The 18,283-nt window shown below is 48.4% G+C and overlaps 1 protein-coding gene across 4 annotated transcripts in view; it reads right to left on the reverse strand.

The window, feature by feature from the left end:
* Positions 1–18,283, reverse strand: part of LOC144945612 (membrane-associated guanylate kinase, WW and PDZ domain-containing protein 2-like) — a 127,810-nt gene that overhangs the window by 14,871 nt on the left and 94,656 nt on the right. For all 4 annotated transcript variants that reach the window (XM_078874135.1, XM_078874137.1, XM_078874136.1 and 1 more), the window contains 7 exons: positions 15,856–15,913; positions 14,985–15,055; positions 12,889–13,017; positions 11,964–12,146; positions 7,457–7,852; positions 4,617–4,832; positions 105–142 (listed from right to left, as the gene is read on the reverse strand). In XM_078874135.1, the coding sequence (XP_078730261.1) occupies positions 105–142; positions 4,617–4,832; positions 7,457–7,852; positions 11,964–12,146; positions 12,889–13,017; positions 14,985–15,055; positions 15,856–15,913 (1,091 nt within the window). The remainder of the gene's footprint in view (positions 1–104; positions 143–4,616; positions 4,833–7,456; positions 7,853–11,963; positions 12,147–12,888; positions 13,018–14,984; positions 15,056–15,855; positions 15,914–18,283) is intronic.

Genomic DNA, 18,283 nt, shown 5'->3' on the forward strand with positions numbered 1-18,283 from the left:
AGCTTTAAATCGAAATGGCTAATATTGTTCGCGAAAGCCTCCGTGTAACATTTCGCTTGTTGGTGTCATGTAAACATGGGAAACGATGCACTGCACAGCCGTACCATTTGCGCCACTCTGTTGGGGGAGAACGGCGATTGCCCTGCAAGAGAAGATGTGCACAGAGCAGATGAGCACAGCGGCACGATTGACGCGGCGCACACGACTGCACAACCATCCAAGTACCACTGTGTGCATGTATCTACGTAGAACTTCTTTCGCACCCTACATAGCCAACCGTGCTAATCGGAAGGGTGGGGGAAGGACAACAAATTAAACACAAAAAGTAGTTCTAAAAGACACGAGTTGTCAATCTACATGATTTAAAAGTGCATAGCTCCAGTGGCTTCCTAATATAGTAGGAAGAGCGTTCCAGACGGCTTCAGAAGCACATCTGAAAGCACGCGGTGCGGCGACAGTCTTTGTGTTCGATGGCCAGTCAAAAGCCGCTGCTCCGAGGATGACCGGAGTTCACAGATGGTTTATAGCTGCTTAACGAGATCAGCAACGTATTGTGGTTCATTTGTGGCAAGCAATTTGTGTGTAATGATTGCGAGCTCATAACAACGTCTGACCTCGCAGCCGGAATGCTACGAGTTAAAATCCTGGCTGGATGATGTTGGTCCAGTCCAATGCTTCATTTCAGCCAGAAGTCCACAACGCTATTCCAATAATTATTTTGGCCACGCCACATCCATCTTGCCTCGTTTATGGTCCTAACATGTTCATGAGATTATTGTACTAGAGAGTAAACTAATATAATATTTTTATGGACAGGCGTAGCTTGTACTCAAGTGTTAGTTGGTGCCTTACATCAGTAAATCCTACTCTGAGCTGGCCTAGCAACGTTCTGGACTAGTGAGAAATTAAGCGTAGAATAAGTACCGCTCCAAATTACAAATATTGTACGTACTTCATCTAGATTTGAAGTTTTCGTGATTGCAAAAAAAAATACAAAATAATCGCTTAAGTAGCTTACTTCAGAGATTTTCTTGTGGGTTGTGCCCGAAACGTCGTGATTTAAATATATATTTTTTAAATCGGATTTATTTATTTTTTATTTTAATTTATTTTCTTTACCTACGTGACTTTCCTGAAAGAACCAAGAATATGTACTTTATCTACTTTCCTATCAAGAAAGCAAGGCACTTTAAATGTTATAAATGAAGAATTGTTCAAGACATTTCTCGTGTCTGTGCATTCCATGCTCAACAATAATACTTCTGTGTTCTGGGACTGACACATGAGTAGAAGCCCGTTCAGCACATTAACCGGGCACATTGCACAAGAAGGACAGTATGCACATTTACAACATTTAGTTTAGGAAGCTTTCCAGCCACATTATAAACTAACAAATAAACGATCTGTAATTGACCAGGTAAGACCCATTGAGCTACATGGCTCATTTTCAGAAGCGACCTGAAATTTATAGCAGCCAAATACCCTAAAACAAATGTTTGTAAACGTGTAGGGAAAAACCAGAGGACCCTGAGAAAAATCCACGTGACCACAGGGAGAGAGAGTGACATGTAATCTCCAAATATACAGGGGCAGGGTTGAGATCGAACCCACGACCTCCCGTATACCAGGCGAGGGAGTTAACATCTCTCCACCGCGGCGAGACACTTCACGTTGCTTTAAAATCAGAGATTGTTGTGAACATCCAAGTTTGCTCACCCTACCCCTTGGCAATCCAATACACACTTCACGCAATCTTTCTTGCGACATTCCAAAAGTACAAAAAAAGTGCCTCGCGCACACGGAACGATATCGTCTCTGTCGACGCTAAAGCCCCGTTTTTACTGTGCGCGGACGGCTGCCGGGGGTTTCTCTTCCCGCGAGCATCGATCTCGCGCCTCTTCTCTCGTCACATCCATGCATCTCACTCCACCGCATCGTCCAGTCTCGGGAAACGCGGATTTTAAAAGCGGAAATTCTGCATCCGAGCTACATTTGTCATCATCATTATTATCACAAACGCAGTCGATCATCTTCTCCACAGATTGAATCACAGATGTGAATATTTGGAAACTACAGTGCATGCCACCTGTTCCAAATATAATGACCGTTGATGTTTTGCAGTCAGTGGCTCAGAAGCCGGGTGTGATATAAACAGAGCAATAACTTTTTTCAATATGTTTCAGTGAAATGTATTAGTGACACACACATTTTTAATTGACAAAACAAACTCTGAAACTAGTCAAGAGTGTTCCTGCTATGTGTGGGCAGTGAAAATTACTCCTACACATATATTACTTCTTTGTCGTTATCAGCTATGATCAATCCACTGCTGGATGAAGGCCTCCCCAATCCACCACCACCACATCGAACTTGCCGAGCCTCCCGTACTGCAACATCTGTGAACAAGATCTTCGTAACTTCTCGGATTCCTCCAGTGTAAATAAAGATTCCGAACGATCTTGCAAAGTAATAGCCTACCCGACAACTGCGCATTAGCAGTTTTAATTCTGCATATCCCTCAGTAGATGTTCCACCTCAGGCATGTTCTAAATCTTGGCTGCCACTCCATTATTGTTCTTAAGCATCGTCCCTTCTAGCCACGACTTGTCGTCTTGCACAAGTCCACCGGTTCTTCTGCTCGCCTTTCAGCCGCTTAAGTTAATGAGTCCATGTGTTCCTCCCGGTCTGGCTTCTTTGCACACTTTTTAGTTTTTGTTCAGTATTTTTCATGTAGGACTTATTAAGCACAATCAACCAAGACCGTACAACATTATCCATTTTGTACAAATGTATGACGACCACCCCTCTCAACCCTCATGAAGGTAATAAATGAAAGATTACACTGGTTTTAAGCTCACAAGTCTCATCGGCAGTGTGTGGCCTGTTCAACACTTGTAGCTAGGGTTTTCCTCATGTCATGGGGAAACAATAACAAGATAAATTATATACAAAAGCTCTCCACGAACACCTTGGGACATGTTCAGAGCAATACAGAAATATTGTACAAAATTCATAAACCGTTATGAAACACTGGCACAAATTCCCAGTGGGTGGCAGCCTAAAAAATGTTGTGCAATTTAAACTTTTATGTGACAAGCCAGACCTTCGTCTGTTTGCAATGTGACTAGGAAATGCCCATGACATTTCACGCAATAAGTTTTCATTTTACAAGGACATTTCTATTCAACTCTCACCTTAAAACATGACAGGAATAAATAGAGTCAAACATTTCTTTGCAAACCCCTAAGTTGGGGACGTGCATTGTGTAAATATTTCGTCGTGGTCTCTTTGACCTACGTTGGAGGTCATATGTCACATGCACAGGGCTCTCGTCCTCAGAATCAGAATATTTATTTATATTGGAGGAATCCGACCATGGGTCCCTGGCTCCGCCCGGTCAGAATGCGCCCCTAACTCACTTCTGTACGACGTGTGCTGTGGAAGTGACTTAGTGGGCCGCATCGCACACGGACAAGTGACATGACGCTCCTCGTCAGGCAGATGACGTCCGCTCGATGGGCGACCACACCGTCTCTCGTGCCGCCACCTGGGCCATGAAATTAACTTCCACCAGAGGCTCGGTGCTCCGCCGAGCCTTCCGGCTCCTTCAGATCCCACCTTAAAGACATCCGTCCTTAAAAGGCTATATGACTTCCTTAATACTCTTTGGTTCTTTCGGGAAAAGTCACGTAGGTAGAAAAATAAAATAGATCACGACGTTTCGATCGCCACACAAGCAAGACGTTTGCTTCTGTGGCGATCGAAACGTCGTGATCTATTTTATTTTTCTACCTACGTGACTTTACCGAAAGAACCAGAGTATGGATTCCTGCAGTCACAAAAGCTTCAAATCAACATTTTACTTCCTTAATAATTTTCTGTTTACCCTTGGTGTGTATATTTTGATTTGGTAGGGTGTTCTTATCACGAGGCCCTGCATGCTTTGATGAGGTTTTCAGGAATATGTTTCCCCCGTATGCATTTAATTTCTGTTCTTAGCTCTGTGCCGCACTGTGTAAATAGCTGTTCGCCATTTCCTTCCCTCGCACCGTCTGATTAGCACAGTTGGCTACGTACGGTGTGTAAGAAGTTCAGCATATGTACGTTACCATTATTACAACTGTAGCGGCAGCGTTGAGCGCAGTAGGCGATTGCCACGACTTGTAGCCTGTAATGACGGCCTCGAGTCAACAGGGAGCAGAAGGGAGTCTAATGGTGATAGGCCAATGTGAACCCCAAGGCAGCTCGGGACCAGAGGTACAAACCCCCAGACGCCACAGGAAGGGAGCTGGGGGATAACGTCACTTCCCCAGGCCCCTCCAGACGGTTCCAGAAGGGAGGAGTGGCCAGGGGCGGAGTGAGCCAGAGACGAGTATAAAACACGGTCCCCTGAACGGGACCGGGAAGTCGTCGTCGTTACCTGAAGACTCAAAGATCCACCCTGAAGCTGTCACCTTGAAGACCCGAAGCGAAGAGCCCAAAAGGGCAGAACCCAAACCCCTGGCTAGGGTCGGGTCAAAGCTTAACCAGCGAAGAGGTTAGAGTGTAACCGATCATTCACGACAAGGGCATCGTCTTTATCATCGCGGTCGCCGCCTCCCCGACGGGCGCGTTACCTCCGCGCTGCAGCAGCATGGAGGCCTGTGCGCCCGTGGCACACTCCTTGAGCAGCGTCACCACGTCCATGTGCGAGCACTCGCGCACCGAGCGCCCGTTGATCTCCAGGATGAGGTCTCCCTCGCGCAGCTCCAGGCCTCGGCGGCTGTCCAGGATCTGCTTGATGCGCTGCCCGCTCGGACTGTCGGCGATCGTGAAGCCGAAGCCTGCGCGCCCTTCAGTCCGTTGCAAACAAAGATGTCGGCACCTCCGATTTGGCACGGTTGACTACGCGTGGTGCCAATAAAGTTCAACATATGTACTTAAGTCAAGTCTTAAGTCAAGATCCCCCGTGTAGCCTGTAACAGAATGTTGGGGCAGGCGCTGTTAGCGGAGCACCGATGAAGACCGGCACTGTGGCACATGAGGGGGTGGGTGGCCAACACCACTGCCCGGCCGCCTTTGTCTCCAAAGCGGTGATGTGTTACACATTCGCACCAGGTACTCATTCGAGGACCGAGTTGACCTAGGGGAGGCCCCCAGGACGTGTTCAGATAATTGACACTGGTCTTGGCCGTGAGCGAGAATCGAACACGCGTTGCCGGGTTCGTAGCAGTGCGCTAACCGCGAAACACACACACCCACACACACACGCGTGCGTCCACCACAGATGTTTAGTGTTACACACCACAGGGGCACAGCGATCGATCAATCAATCAATCAATCGTTATTTTTCGATTTAAAGCTTTCGTGACTGCAGGGATTCATCTTCTTGGTTCTTTCGGTAAAGATTCTTCGCCTGAGGACGGCTGCTTGCGTTGTGGCCGAAACGTCGTGAGAATTGTTTTATTATGTTTTATTTTTATTATTTTATTACTTCCCTTCTACGTGACTTTACCGAAAGAACCAAGAAGATCAATCGTTATTTATCTACAAAATCTCACGATACAATACCGTGGAGCATTATAGACTAAAAAATACATAACACTGCGCTACAGCAACGCATAACGAGTGTGTGTACGTCATTGTTTTTGGTGTTGAACGAGGCCTCGTGATTTAAAAATTTAGCGCTTTCGCTAATAACTTCCCGTAATCCGGCAGCATTAGTTCAACAACCCTGACCCCGCTGATGACAGCCAGAAAGTTAAAAGCAGTTCCGAGTTTGTTTGCTCAAACAAATGCTGATTTATAATACTGGCCTAGGAAGCCAAAGGGGCAGATGAAATGAAAATATTTATAATTCATGGCATGGCGCAGGAACAGAGTTTCGCTTATATTTTATTTAAATAGCGTCCCTTCACATCAACGAAGGTGTCTCGGAACGTTTGCACAAAATAAAATGTACGTGAATTATCGATACACAAAAACAAGACATTTAGTTTAAAATATGAACAAAGCAACATAACTGTAGGAATATCCACCGCTCATTTATGCGGGCGAAACGTAGTTCCCTTTAAACATTTATCATCGCATCTCTAGGCACACCAGTAACATGGCAGGCCTTTTTACCGTCAAACTTCAGCCGTTCAAAGTCACGCTCACCTGCTCACCTCTAAATTCACCGCCGCATATTTACCTGCCGCGATATATTTATTACGGTGGACACTGACGTAGAAAACTAAACTGGAGCTGCAAAATTCGCAAAGATTCGCGGAGGAGGTGGTTACCGAAAAATCGCACCGAGGGACAAAATGAAGAACACACGGATCAGACAAACGAACACACATTAGGGGTCATCGTATCGATAAAAAAATCGCAGGACAACGCTAACTTACGGAATATGGAATCAAGCTGTGGACCCACTGGCAACAACCACGAAAAATGAAGACTCGGAAAGTTGACCAAAGGAAAGTCAATTGACTTGGGAGAGGGGTGGGTCACTTCGCAAAATGGGTCAACGGGCCGGTGGGCTTGAGCCCAACAATGTGGACTCGCGGACGTAACCACCGCACAACAAAATCGCTCTGCGCCCACTGAGAATTTACGCAATGATAAAGCTGTTGAACACGTAAGGCTTTTGCGAACAATATCATCCAAAAGGTTTTTTTGGTTAGATCGCGTAAATGTATGCGTCTTTAAACCCGCCACCACCCGACACAGCCAACTAGTAAGGGTTGTCACGTAAACAGAACGTGGCCAATTCGTCACTAGTACAGCACTAACCGGTGTGTTGGAGAGCCAGGCCACAACATTTACAATCAGAGTACGACGTTTCGCCAGTAATTACAACGGAGCTTCATCAGGCAATAGCCAGATTTGTGGAGAAGTCCATCTGTTTCGTTCCTTATATAGAGGCGTAGATGTGGTGACCACACTTCTGCGCTCTTGAGTCAACGTACATTATGCATGCGCATTATGCGAGCCCATTAATCTCGTCCTTCCTGTCCATTGCGTGTATTCAAATAGCCCAGACTAAATCTTGACTTAAAACTTTCGTGACTGCAGGAATTCATATTCTTTGGGTCTTGTGTCGCGATCGAAACGTCGTAGTTTTATTTTATTTTATTATTTTTGGAGCCTATCTACGGGACTTTACCGAAAGACCCAAAGAATATGAAGCCCAGACTAATCAGAGAATCTATTGAAATTTTAAGATTTTTTTTTTTACCGTTCGGATAGTGACCGACTTAGTGCTGCGTGGAAGCGAATAATCAAGTAACATTGTTTAAATGCACGCCTATACAGCCCACCTGACTTCAATAGGGACATGGCCGAGTGGGGTGGGGGGGAAGCACTATTAGTAAACCCCCAACCCCCTCACCCCGCCGCTTGCCGCGGAGGTCCACCGGATTTGAACCCCGCCGGGCCGCCCCCCGCTCAACGCCGCCGCTGCCACCTTCGTCACGCGAATCCTCCTTACCCTTGACGATCTTGACGGACACGAGCTCGGGCTGCGAGCCGACGGACGACGTCTGCGAGCCGCTGTCGTCGTAGTAGCCATTGGCCTTGGCGATGTACGTGGGCGGCGAAAACGGCCGGCGGTGCGGGTCGTAGGTCGGCGGCGACTGCGCGTGGGAGCTGTCGGCGATGTCCGGCATCGATTTGGACGAGCCGGGCCCCCCGCGGTCGGATGGCCGGCCGTCCTGGTAGGGCGGCACCTCCAGGTCCGGGTCGTCGGGGTCGTAGGGCAGAGGGTAGCCGCGGCACAGCTGAAGGTCGACGGAATCGCCCACTGGCACCGACTGGAACATCCTCACCACCTCCTTTTGGGTGAAGCCGAGCACACAGGTGTCGTTCACGTACACGATGACGTCACCTGCGGAGGTTTGGTGACGGGGGAGAGAGGAAAGCATCACCGCAGAGCCCGGGGGGGGGGGGGGGGGGGGGGATTCATGCTTAGGAGAGGTGGCCAAGTGGCTCAGCCGTCGGAGCCCTGCGCTGGCACTGCTGAGGCCATGGGTTTGAATCTGGGTTTTCGGCCGCCTGTAAATCAAACTGGGTTGTGAAGCCGACTGTGCAACTTTTAAGTGTTATCTTCTTGTAGGTACGGGGTTTCCTCCGGTGACTCCGGGTTTGCTCCCACATGCAACAAAACCTCTCGTTAAATAGGGTCGGCCAATCATCCCAATGCAGGACTTTCCTGATCAGTATTTCTTTTTCTTCTTCATCCTTTCCCTCAATGTTGATCCCAAACGTACACAAATATTGTTGGCATCACCTCGTGAGACAGCGTCCGTCTGGATCCATCGCCAAGCGTCGCATGCCCCTTGTCACTCGAAAGGTCCCACAGAAGCGAATATCACAGAGCTCCCTCTGAGAGCTCTTCAAATGAGTATTTATTTTACGACTTGCCAACAACACCTTAAAACATGACGCAAAATATTAATTAAGACATGGGCTGAACATCCTAATACACAACGCGCGTGAAAAATGGTTTTGAGGCTGGGGCTTTGTCAGCTAGATAAATAAATCACATTGTTTGATAAAATTATTGACATCCAACTGTCGATTATTGTGGTATCATCATGCACAATGTTTAACGGTTGATTGGCCTACTAATGTATATACTATTTGCAAGAATAGATTTTAAAGTGAATATATAGCTGAATGCCATTGAACTCTGGGAATTGAGATTTCTTATTCAAGAGGAGACTGCCATTTTCTTGGATAAATAAAGATCATTATAGTTTATTAGTCCATTATTATTATTATCCGGAAAGACGGCACAGCGGCTAAAAGCTCGCGGCTTGCCATTGGAAGGTCACAAGTTCAAATGCTGGCAGGGGGTTGTTGACTCAGCCCTGCATCCCCCCGGGGTTGATAACATGAGCACCACTTTGTGGGCAGTCAACTCGTGTCATCCTATCAGTAAACTCACCCCCCACCACCGCCGCCATCGTTATCAACAGCAGCCTCGATCAATCCACTGCTGGATTAAGACCTCACGGTCCTCCAATAGGGGAAACAATCATATTCTTGGTTCTTTCGGTAAAGTCACGTAGATAGAAAACAAAAATAAAAGTAGTCAAATAAAAATAAAAGCAAAAAAACCCTAGATAAAAATAGTAAAATAAAACAATCCGCCCGGCTCTTGCACACGAGGCAATCTCATTTCTCCACCTCCACAGCAGACGTCCGCCACCTGGATGCCGCTCCGTTGTCATCCTTGCCCCACCGACCGTTGGCCTTAAGAATGTGGCGATTCTACACGAGCACCACGCCACGCTTGTTCGAGCAGGCAAACGCGCAACGCCGATTGCTATGATGTAAATGTGTGCTGGGAATGTGTTTTGGATGAAAGATCGCCAGACTTTTGGAATTTTTAGGATAAACTCCGGATCCTGCGAAATATCGGATCGCTAACATGATGTAATCACTTAACACGTCTTCGTGCCAACAAAAGTGATGTCACCAGATGTCAGGTGACACCACTGTTGGTGGTAAAGTGCGAAATCACTTCCGGTGATGTGACTTTTAAAAATATATATCCGGACCGTCGAAAAATGTTTCCTCTCAGGCCATATTTCCAGAATTCTCAAATTAATCCAATGACCGGAAACACATGCCCCTAATGTGCAGACTTCGCTCCAGGTCCTCAACGATCAGATTATATTTCCGATGCACGGATCGCGCATCGGTCAAAAGGTCAATGTTCGTAGGGCCCTTTAATTGAGCTGCGTAACCAATACGTCCAACGGCACAGGGCCCAATGACACGTGGACAAAACGCGCAAGCGTGACAAACCAGAGACGCAAGTCAGCCCCCCCCCCACCCCCTTCGGTTAAAAATATCCAGACGACTCTCATCCCTCACGGCCGCATCAGTCGTAAAGCTATTAAAATAAGAATCTGGTGGATGAATAAGCTGTAGTCGATTTCAAGATTATTTCTCAAAGTCGAGTTTGGAACAGAAGAACAAGAGCTCCTTTGGTGAGTGACCTTCAGTGACCTTCAGGACGGCACCGGTAGGTGGCTTCAAACAAGCCGAAAGCTGCAAAATATTTGACTTCCTTTTTTGTGCCACGGTCAGAAAAATTATCCCCGAAGTTTGAAATAAACGCACGGGGATTTCACGCGGCAATCGCAGCGGTTAGCGCGCTGTGCTCTGAAACCGACGACCTCGGCTCGATGCTCGGCCACGGCTAATGCCAGTGTCAAGTTCGGTCTTCACCAGAACTGGGTTAAGCACACCCCTTCCACCTCCTCCAACTTTCACCATCACACACTAACCAGTGCGATGAAGTACGGTCAAACAACCCCCCCAGGTAGAAGATGGTATGAGGAGGCCTTTCATCCAGCAGTGGACTGTACACACAATACTAACGAGTGAACAGTACTTATCAGATAACAGTTTTTTGGCTCCCGTCATAGAAACGTGGAATTTTGCAGCACTGTTTCATAGTGATGAGGGACACTAAGGATTCAGAGAGGCCTCCTATGCATTTGACTCGACTTTTCTTGGAAGATAACGACTTATTTTTAATACTTATGGTGTTGCATGATGACAAAACGACGTGGCTTGCTCGCAGCGACGGACTGGGACAAAAAAAAATCGGCCAAACCATTTGTAAACACATTCGCCCAAATTCGGACTATGGGTAATCATTTGTGTTTGTTAAATGGCTTGTACGACGAACTGGACACTCGCAGCAAGATTTTCAGGTGTGACGTACAAGCGTTATTTTGCTGTGCGATCTCATGGTCCGTTTGGGCTGGTCCAAAAAACAAATGGGCCGGTGAGGAAGGCTGCCGAATATGGGACTTAATGCCAACTGAGAGTGTAAATAAGCAATGAAGCATACACATTAGAGATAATAACATATTTTTAAATCCTTTATATTAAGTTCACTTGCTTGCGCGCTTACGACCGTGCAAATCTTTCGGTCGTTTTTTAACCCACTTCCCGTGATCCAATCGAGCTGACATTTTGCACACAGACTCGTTGTGCGTGACAATTTATTTTCCAAAATGTAACACTTTTTAGGAATTTTTATTATTATTTAATTACCAATTGCTTAATGGTGGCAGGCAATCATCTGACCCATAGGTGGCAGCCATCTCAAGCCAGAGGACGAGAGGACTCTAGCCGCCACGCATATAAAGGATTTATAGTGAAAAACTTTGTTTTTACGGGTTAATTTTTTATGTCCCCACCGGCCCTCTGAATGGACTGGCCCAACCGGCATTTGCCCTACGGACTGCTGCCCTGTGGCCAGTCAGAGCCTGCTTGCTCGCTCGGAGATATTTTCGTGCATTCCTCGCCGTTTGTAAACGCGGAAAGGAGACCTGCGGCGGTAACTGCTGCTCTGACTAGAGGCTCGTACCCCCAGCACCGCGTTGCCGAGTAACGGAATCACGGCCGGCCTGACAGTTCACAAGATGTTTTAGTCCATCGGCCTTTCATCTTCCCAGACCAAATATTATCCAGCGGCGACTGTTGAAGGCGAGCAACACTCTGGGCCAGCTTTGACCTTTCTGGTGCTCGTAAGCAGCGGTCAGGCTCGCTAAACAAATGCTGCTGGGAATGCCAGGATGTTATTGGCAAGAGCAGTTCATATAAAATATGGGACACCCCCCCCCGGCCTGGCGCAAAGAGCAAGAGCACATGGGGGTCACGAAATGGCTATAGGGGAGGGATGGGAAGGAGTGGATGGGATGGGCAACAGGGAAGAGGTTAGATTTCGACAGAGGAACGATGAAAGAAATTACCCTAAAATTATTAAACTGGGATAACACGCAGCGAATATGGTTCCCCTCCACTGCGAAATCTATGTGTGTATGGTGAACTTCATTCGCACCGTACATAGCCAACCTTGGTAATCGGAAAGGTCTGCATACGTATGTTCAACTCTTTCACACCGTACGTAGCCAACCACGCTCATGGGAGGCGAGCGAGTCGGAGGAGTGGGGGGGGGGGGAGGCGCTCACCTCTTCGCATGCGCCCGTCTCGCGTAGCCGGTCCGTCGGGCACGAGTCCGCGCACCTGCAGGAACTCGCGTGGCGTGTCTCCGCCCACGATGGTGAAGCCGAAGCCCTGGCTCGTCTTGAGTAGCGACGCGCGCACAGAGGAGCCACGCAGCTCCCGCGGGTCGCGCGTAAACACCCACACGCCTGGGCGACGTCGGGGCAGGACGAGGGGGGGGGGGGGGTAGGACGAGGAGGGGCAGGGCAAGATCAGGCAGGGCAAGGTCAGGCAGGGCAAAGTCGGGCAGGGCAAGGTCAGGCAGGGCAAGGTCGGGCAGGGCAAGGTCGGGCAGGGCAAGGTCAGGCAGGGCAAGGTCGGGCAGGGCAAGGTCAGGCAGGGCAGAAGCAGGGAAGTGGCAGGTGGCAGGGCAGATACGTGGGTAGAGGCCAAGACAAAAAGCCCCAGTGTAGCGTGTTTGGGCACGTGATGTGACAGAGGGTGGGTGGCCAGCACCACGCCCGGCTGCCTTTGTCTCCCTAGCAGCAATGTTTACACACCGCACCAGGTACTCATTTTGCTGCTCAGTTGACCTAGGTTAGGCCCAGGACCAGTTCAGATAATTGCGACTGGTGTTGGCCATGTGCATTTCCCGCTCATGGCACACTCACTGCTACACCACCGCTCCCCACAATATAAAGAGAAAACACACAGACACACGGGCACTCATAACCAGACGTTGGTATGCACGCCGCCATGAACTCTTTGGGTCCCGAAGAACCCTATACATGATGTACGGATAGGGAAGCAGACGCTTAGTCCATTGCGCGGGAGACATTTATATTCTGCCGAACACCACTGACGCCTGGCTCTGTAGGGTGCAAGGGCAGCTCGCGAGGGCAGCTCGCGAGAGTGACCGCTGCCCATCGCATATATTTGGAGCACCATTACCTTGCTCGGGCGGATGTGGATCGTGGGAGGAGGTGGTGACGAGGAGGTCGTTGGCACTGTGAGACCTCTGGGGATGCGGGCTTCCACCTCCAGGCTTCGAACGAGGCAGTGTCGATGAAGAGACGTCCGCTGAGAGAGAACAAATACAACAGCATAAAAGTATAACCCGTAATAACAAAGTTTTTCACTATAAATCCTTTATATGCGTGGCGGCTAGAGTCCTCTCGTCCTCTGGCTTGAGATGGCTGCCACCTATGGGTCAGATGATTGCATGGCAGCATTAAGCAATTGGTAATTAAATATAATATTTTTGTCCTAAAAAGTGTAAAATTTAGGATTTTTTTCTTCACGAACATCAATTGTCACGCACAACGAGTCTATGTGGAAAATGTCAGCTCGATTGGATCACGGGAAGTGGGTTAAAAACGAAAGATTTGCACGGTCCTAAGCAAGCAAGCAAGTGAACTTAATATAAACGATTTAAAAAAGACAAATATTTGCCGTGTTGCCCACACAGGCTGGTAGTGAACACCTCTGTAGGCCCACATGACGCAGCACCATGCCAGACTGTGCAGTGCCGAGATTTTTCCCTCTACGCCACCTACCCACGTTATCCCCACCACAGGCGACCAGCTGTAGTGGTACCCAATTATACTTGCTGGGCGGACAGAGGCAGGGTGATTTTAGAAAGTTTGCCCATTGTTTTAACTGTAGAGCCGGGAGATGGAATCAAACCGGCAGCCTCCGGAATGCAAGTCCGGTGTGATCACCACTACACGACGGCAGCCTCCCACCGTTTCTCAGTAAAAAAAAAAATCTAAAACTTTACGTGTTCATCGCTCTAGACCAGTGGTTCTTCTTAACCTGTGGTGCACGCACACACCGGGGGTGTGAGATGCCCTTTCTGGGGGTGCGAGACATGCCAGGTTTTTTTTTTAAGGTAAATCATTGAAACACAAATTAAGTACGGACGCGCGAGTACAACTACTTTGTTTGATCAAACCTATGTATTTATTAAAATTCAAAAAAATGTTTACGATTGCGAACCAAAGGGGTGCAAGGCTGCAGTAAAGGTTAAAAAGCACTGGTCCAGACGTTTCCATAAATGCGGCAAAATCTGCGGTCACCGTTTTTTTTGTTTAAACCATTTTTGTCCAACGCGTTTACTGGCAATGGCAAAAAAAAATAAAACCCATTCTATGGACCCGACGACAAAACGGTCCTTCTTTCGATTCATAACGCACGTTTACCGTAAGGGATTTGACACGGCAATTCGGCTGTCGCACGGAGGAGACATGCCACTGCCACAGATTGCCGTCACTGACCACGTGCGGGCCCCCCCGAGTTCCATCAAAAGCTTTCGTTTGCTTCGGCGGGACCCCGCAAAATTGCTTCAGCCGACCCTGGGCATAATCTAGACACATCAATCACCTGCCTGCCTCTCACACGAAGATTACAAAAGAAAGCCCCCTCCACCTCCCTCCCTCCCTCTCCCACCCCTGCCCCCATCGCCTGGAGGAGGTTTCAGCTCAAGACACTGACGGAATAGTGGAAACTTGGCAACGATTACTGATGCGAGTGGTCCTAACACAATAAAAAAAAATACAATTTTAAATCAAAATTTTTTTATGCAAAAAGTGATTTGCACGCAGTGGCACAGGTCTGTGGCAGGCTGCGAGGCACGTGAATTTAAATTTGACGTGAACGCCAAAACATTGCAACGATTTCGAAAAAGCCGATGACGACGATGGCCCATTGTTGTTTCTTTTCTTTTGTGCGCTCCGCAGTTGCTTGTGAATAACGGCGACCGCTACGTTTATCTGGCGCCGCGTGCGTGCGTGCGTGCGTGCGTGCGAGAGGCGGAAAACAAAATCAATACCAAAAACACACCCATTATCGCGAGTCATCATCAACGAACAGATCAGTCGGGCCAATTTTCCCTTCTAAAAGATCCTTTTGAATGACAAAAAAATATATATATAGAACAGCGGAGGGCGGTTTTGTCTTTTTTTTTTTGCTTTGCACAGCCAAATGCCTACCAACGCCGGTGGTGACACGTTGGCCAATTGGCTTGGCTCTCCTGAGACCCCACTCACCTCGCTGACTCTGCCTTCTCCTCTTCGCTTCCACGACCGGATTTTCGAACTGAGTCCTTTTGTTCAGATGGCTGCACGGCGGACAAACGGGGAGGGCATCACGCCGATTCAATTTCAGTCACAGCAGCCGCGGAAGAGACAATAATTGCGAAGCGCTCTCGTGCACCAGTGACGTCACATCGAGCGGGAGCAATTGCCCTGCGGAGGCAGTTGAAGTGTACGATGCGCGTGTGCCTCTGCGCGTGTGCTCGTGTGTGTGTGTGTGAGGAGCGGTGGTGCAGCGGTTTAGTGCGCTGCGCTGAGAACCCGGCAACCAGCAGGGTTCAGTTCCCGCTCACGGCCTACACCAGTGACGATTATCTGAACCGGTCCCGGGCCTCACCTGGGTAGACTCGGCCTCAAATTAGTACCTGGTGCGGTGTGTAAACATCACCGCGGGGGAGAAAAAAGGAGACTGGGCGTGGTGCCGGCCACCTCGGGTGCCGTGACGGTCTTTATTCGGTGGTTACTAACAGCACTTGCCCCAACAGTCAGTCAAGGCTTCATGGGGAATCTTTGTCTCTGTCCGTGTAAGAACTGTACGTGCGTAGCACGTGTGGTTTGCATGCGTGCATGGATGTCATTTGCAATACGGGGGCAGCAGAGGGAGGCGTAGTTGTAAACGCAGTGTGCGATGAACCCATAGACTTGAGTTCGATTCCAGGCCACGGCTAACTTCAGCAGCAGCAATTATCCGAACCAGTCCTGAGATAAATGGGACCCACCCCGACCCGACCCGACCCGACCTCACGCGACCTTCGGCTGCCAGGGCCCAGCCGCCCAGCCGCCCAGCCGCCCAGCCGCCGTGCACGCGGCTCACGAGAGTACTCACTCGACGTAATAGACGCCGTGCTGCGGGTCATCGATCCTCTCCCATCCGTACGGAAGCTCTGCAACGAGACACAAGACCGTTTACATTGGATCCACACGTGGGTGGGCGCGCACCGCACGCACAGAAGCATCGTCTCTATAGGAGGTGCGATTTTTTTTCCTCTCTCCCCCCCTACCTTCATTTCGCACTTCGTTTTTAGCGGGGGGAAAAGTCTCACCGAGTCTCAAGAATCTTTTTTTCAGGAGAGTCCCTGCCAAGCTTTGCGCAGTTGGCGGGCGGCGGGGGGCAGGGGGAGGCGATGTTGCTTCGTGTAAATCCCAATTGAGTAATTTGTAGGTCTAATTTTACAGCATTCAGATGGTTTGGGCCAATGCCGGTTACAGTGTATGGGGGGGGGGATAGTTTCTTTAGCTATGGGAGGAAAGCGGAGAATCTGGGGTAAACACAATGCAGAACAAGGAGAGGGCATGCAACTCCACACAGAAAGCCAACTCTAGAATCAAACCCGGGCGCTTCTTCCCGTGAGGCACAAGTGTTACCACTGCGCCACCCTGCCAGGATATTTGAGACGTTTCATCATAACCAGCAACGATCTAGACACCAGACTTAAGTTAGATGCTTTTAAATATATTTTAACAGCCTAGGTTCATCATTAGCTATGGTTAATCTACTGCTGGATGAAGGCATCCTCAAGCAGTTCCCTACGGTGTTGTAATATACCATCGACCACTGGCACACATACTTACAAATAAAAGTTTGTAAGAGATGAATGAACAATAAAATACCATTATGCCTGGCCTCGCAGACTCTCAAAAACACAACAGTTGAATCAATAGAAATGTATTGGGAGTCTCCCAGCTCTCATGAATCAAGGCCTAAAAAAAAAAAAGCATTTATGATTAATGAAGGCCATTTACAACAATGGGAAAGCTTCACCGAGACTGCATTAAGTAGCAAAACGCATATCAGGAGTCGGGCCAAGCGAGAAAGGATTTTGACAAAGCTATTCCCAACGAGGTTACGAAGATATTCTCCGACCATAAATAGAGACGCATGAGCATAACCAGAGCAAATGCTAGCAACTCAGTTTTCCCGATGACCAAGTCTCATTTTATTTTGCTATTATTATTAGGTCGTATAGGGCATTTGCTAATCTACTGCTGGATAAAAAACCTTCCCATGCTGTGTTAGTAATGTTTTTTTTTAATAATCACATTTCACTGCGCTGGTTAATGCAGGTTCAGGAGCAGGAGGGATGAGCGAGGAAGAGGGACATGGACCGGTGATTGAGATATAATTCGCCGCTGTTCTCACTAAATTAACTATTAAGTATTTTTATTTTACCAAGTAAGGCCCACTGAGCTATGTAACGCTTTTTCAGAAGCGACCTGACTAACACAAATGATAGCTCGGCGAAGTGGCTCATCACATGGAAATTTATAGCAGCCAAATCATCTAAATGCATATTAATTCTAAATATGGAAGACCCGGAGAAAAGGCCACACAACCACGGGGAGAACATGCAAACGTCAAATTGACAGGTGTCAGGGTCGGGATCGAACCCACAACTGCCTGTATACCAGGCGAGGTCGTTAACATCTCGCCACAGTGGCGCCCCTTGACCAGGAATCAAACTCGTGCCGCTGAATTCACGACGCAACAGAGTGCTTCACACGTCCAATGCCGATTCAATTGATTTGTGCGCCCAATGTTCCCAGGCAGGTGCCAGAGCATATCCCTAGGGGAGGCATCGGTGCAGGTTCATGAAGCATTTTCCCATAAATTTGAATAGCAGCACAGAATTGAACCGGGGTCACCGGGTTCGTTTGTAACGTTGTTACATAAACCACCGTGATACTACTCCACGGCGATACACACACACACGAGCCCAAGGGACCCCTCGCCGTAGGGACCGTTAGGGTATGATGTGCTGTTAGCGAACGCCTATTAAGGATGGGAAAAGGACGTGGAAGAGACTGTGTAGCCCAGCACCACATCCGGCCACTTTTGTCTCCCAGTTGCTGATGTGCAACCAAAGTGCATTTTAGGCGGAGTACAATGATACTCAAAACAAACGATTGCTTTCCCAGGAAAGCCTCACGGAGTCGTCTCAAGGAGCATTTTTCAAAAAGGCCCTGCCAAGTTGTTGCGGTGGCGGGGACGATGTTGCAATGTGCAAATCCCAAGTGGATTTTTTCATCCATTGGGATATTTGGCCAATAACAGTTTCGTCGTACGTTTTTGTTTTTTTTCACAGACCTCGGGGAGGACCAGGACAGGTTCAGGCAAATTACCACTGCCGTTATCCAGAGCGGGGAATTGAACTCGGGTTCGACGTGTTTGTATCAGTGAATGACAAAAGTCGGCAGCACATTCGGTATGCATAATTTACCTCTTTGTATACTGTACCGAGAATCGGGCACAATGC

Source organism: Lampetra fluviatilis, chromosome 38, assembly GCF_964198595.1.
Source record: "Lampetra fluviatilis chromosome 38, kcLamFluv1.1, whole genome shotgun sequence".
Lineage (NCBI taxonomy): Eukaryota > Metazoa > Chordata > Hyperoartia > Petromyzontiformes > Petromyzontidae > Lampetra > Lampetra fluviatilis.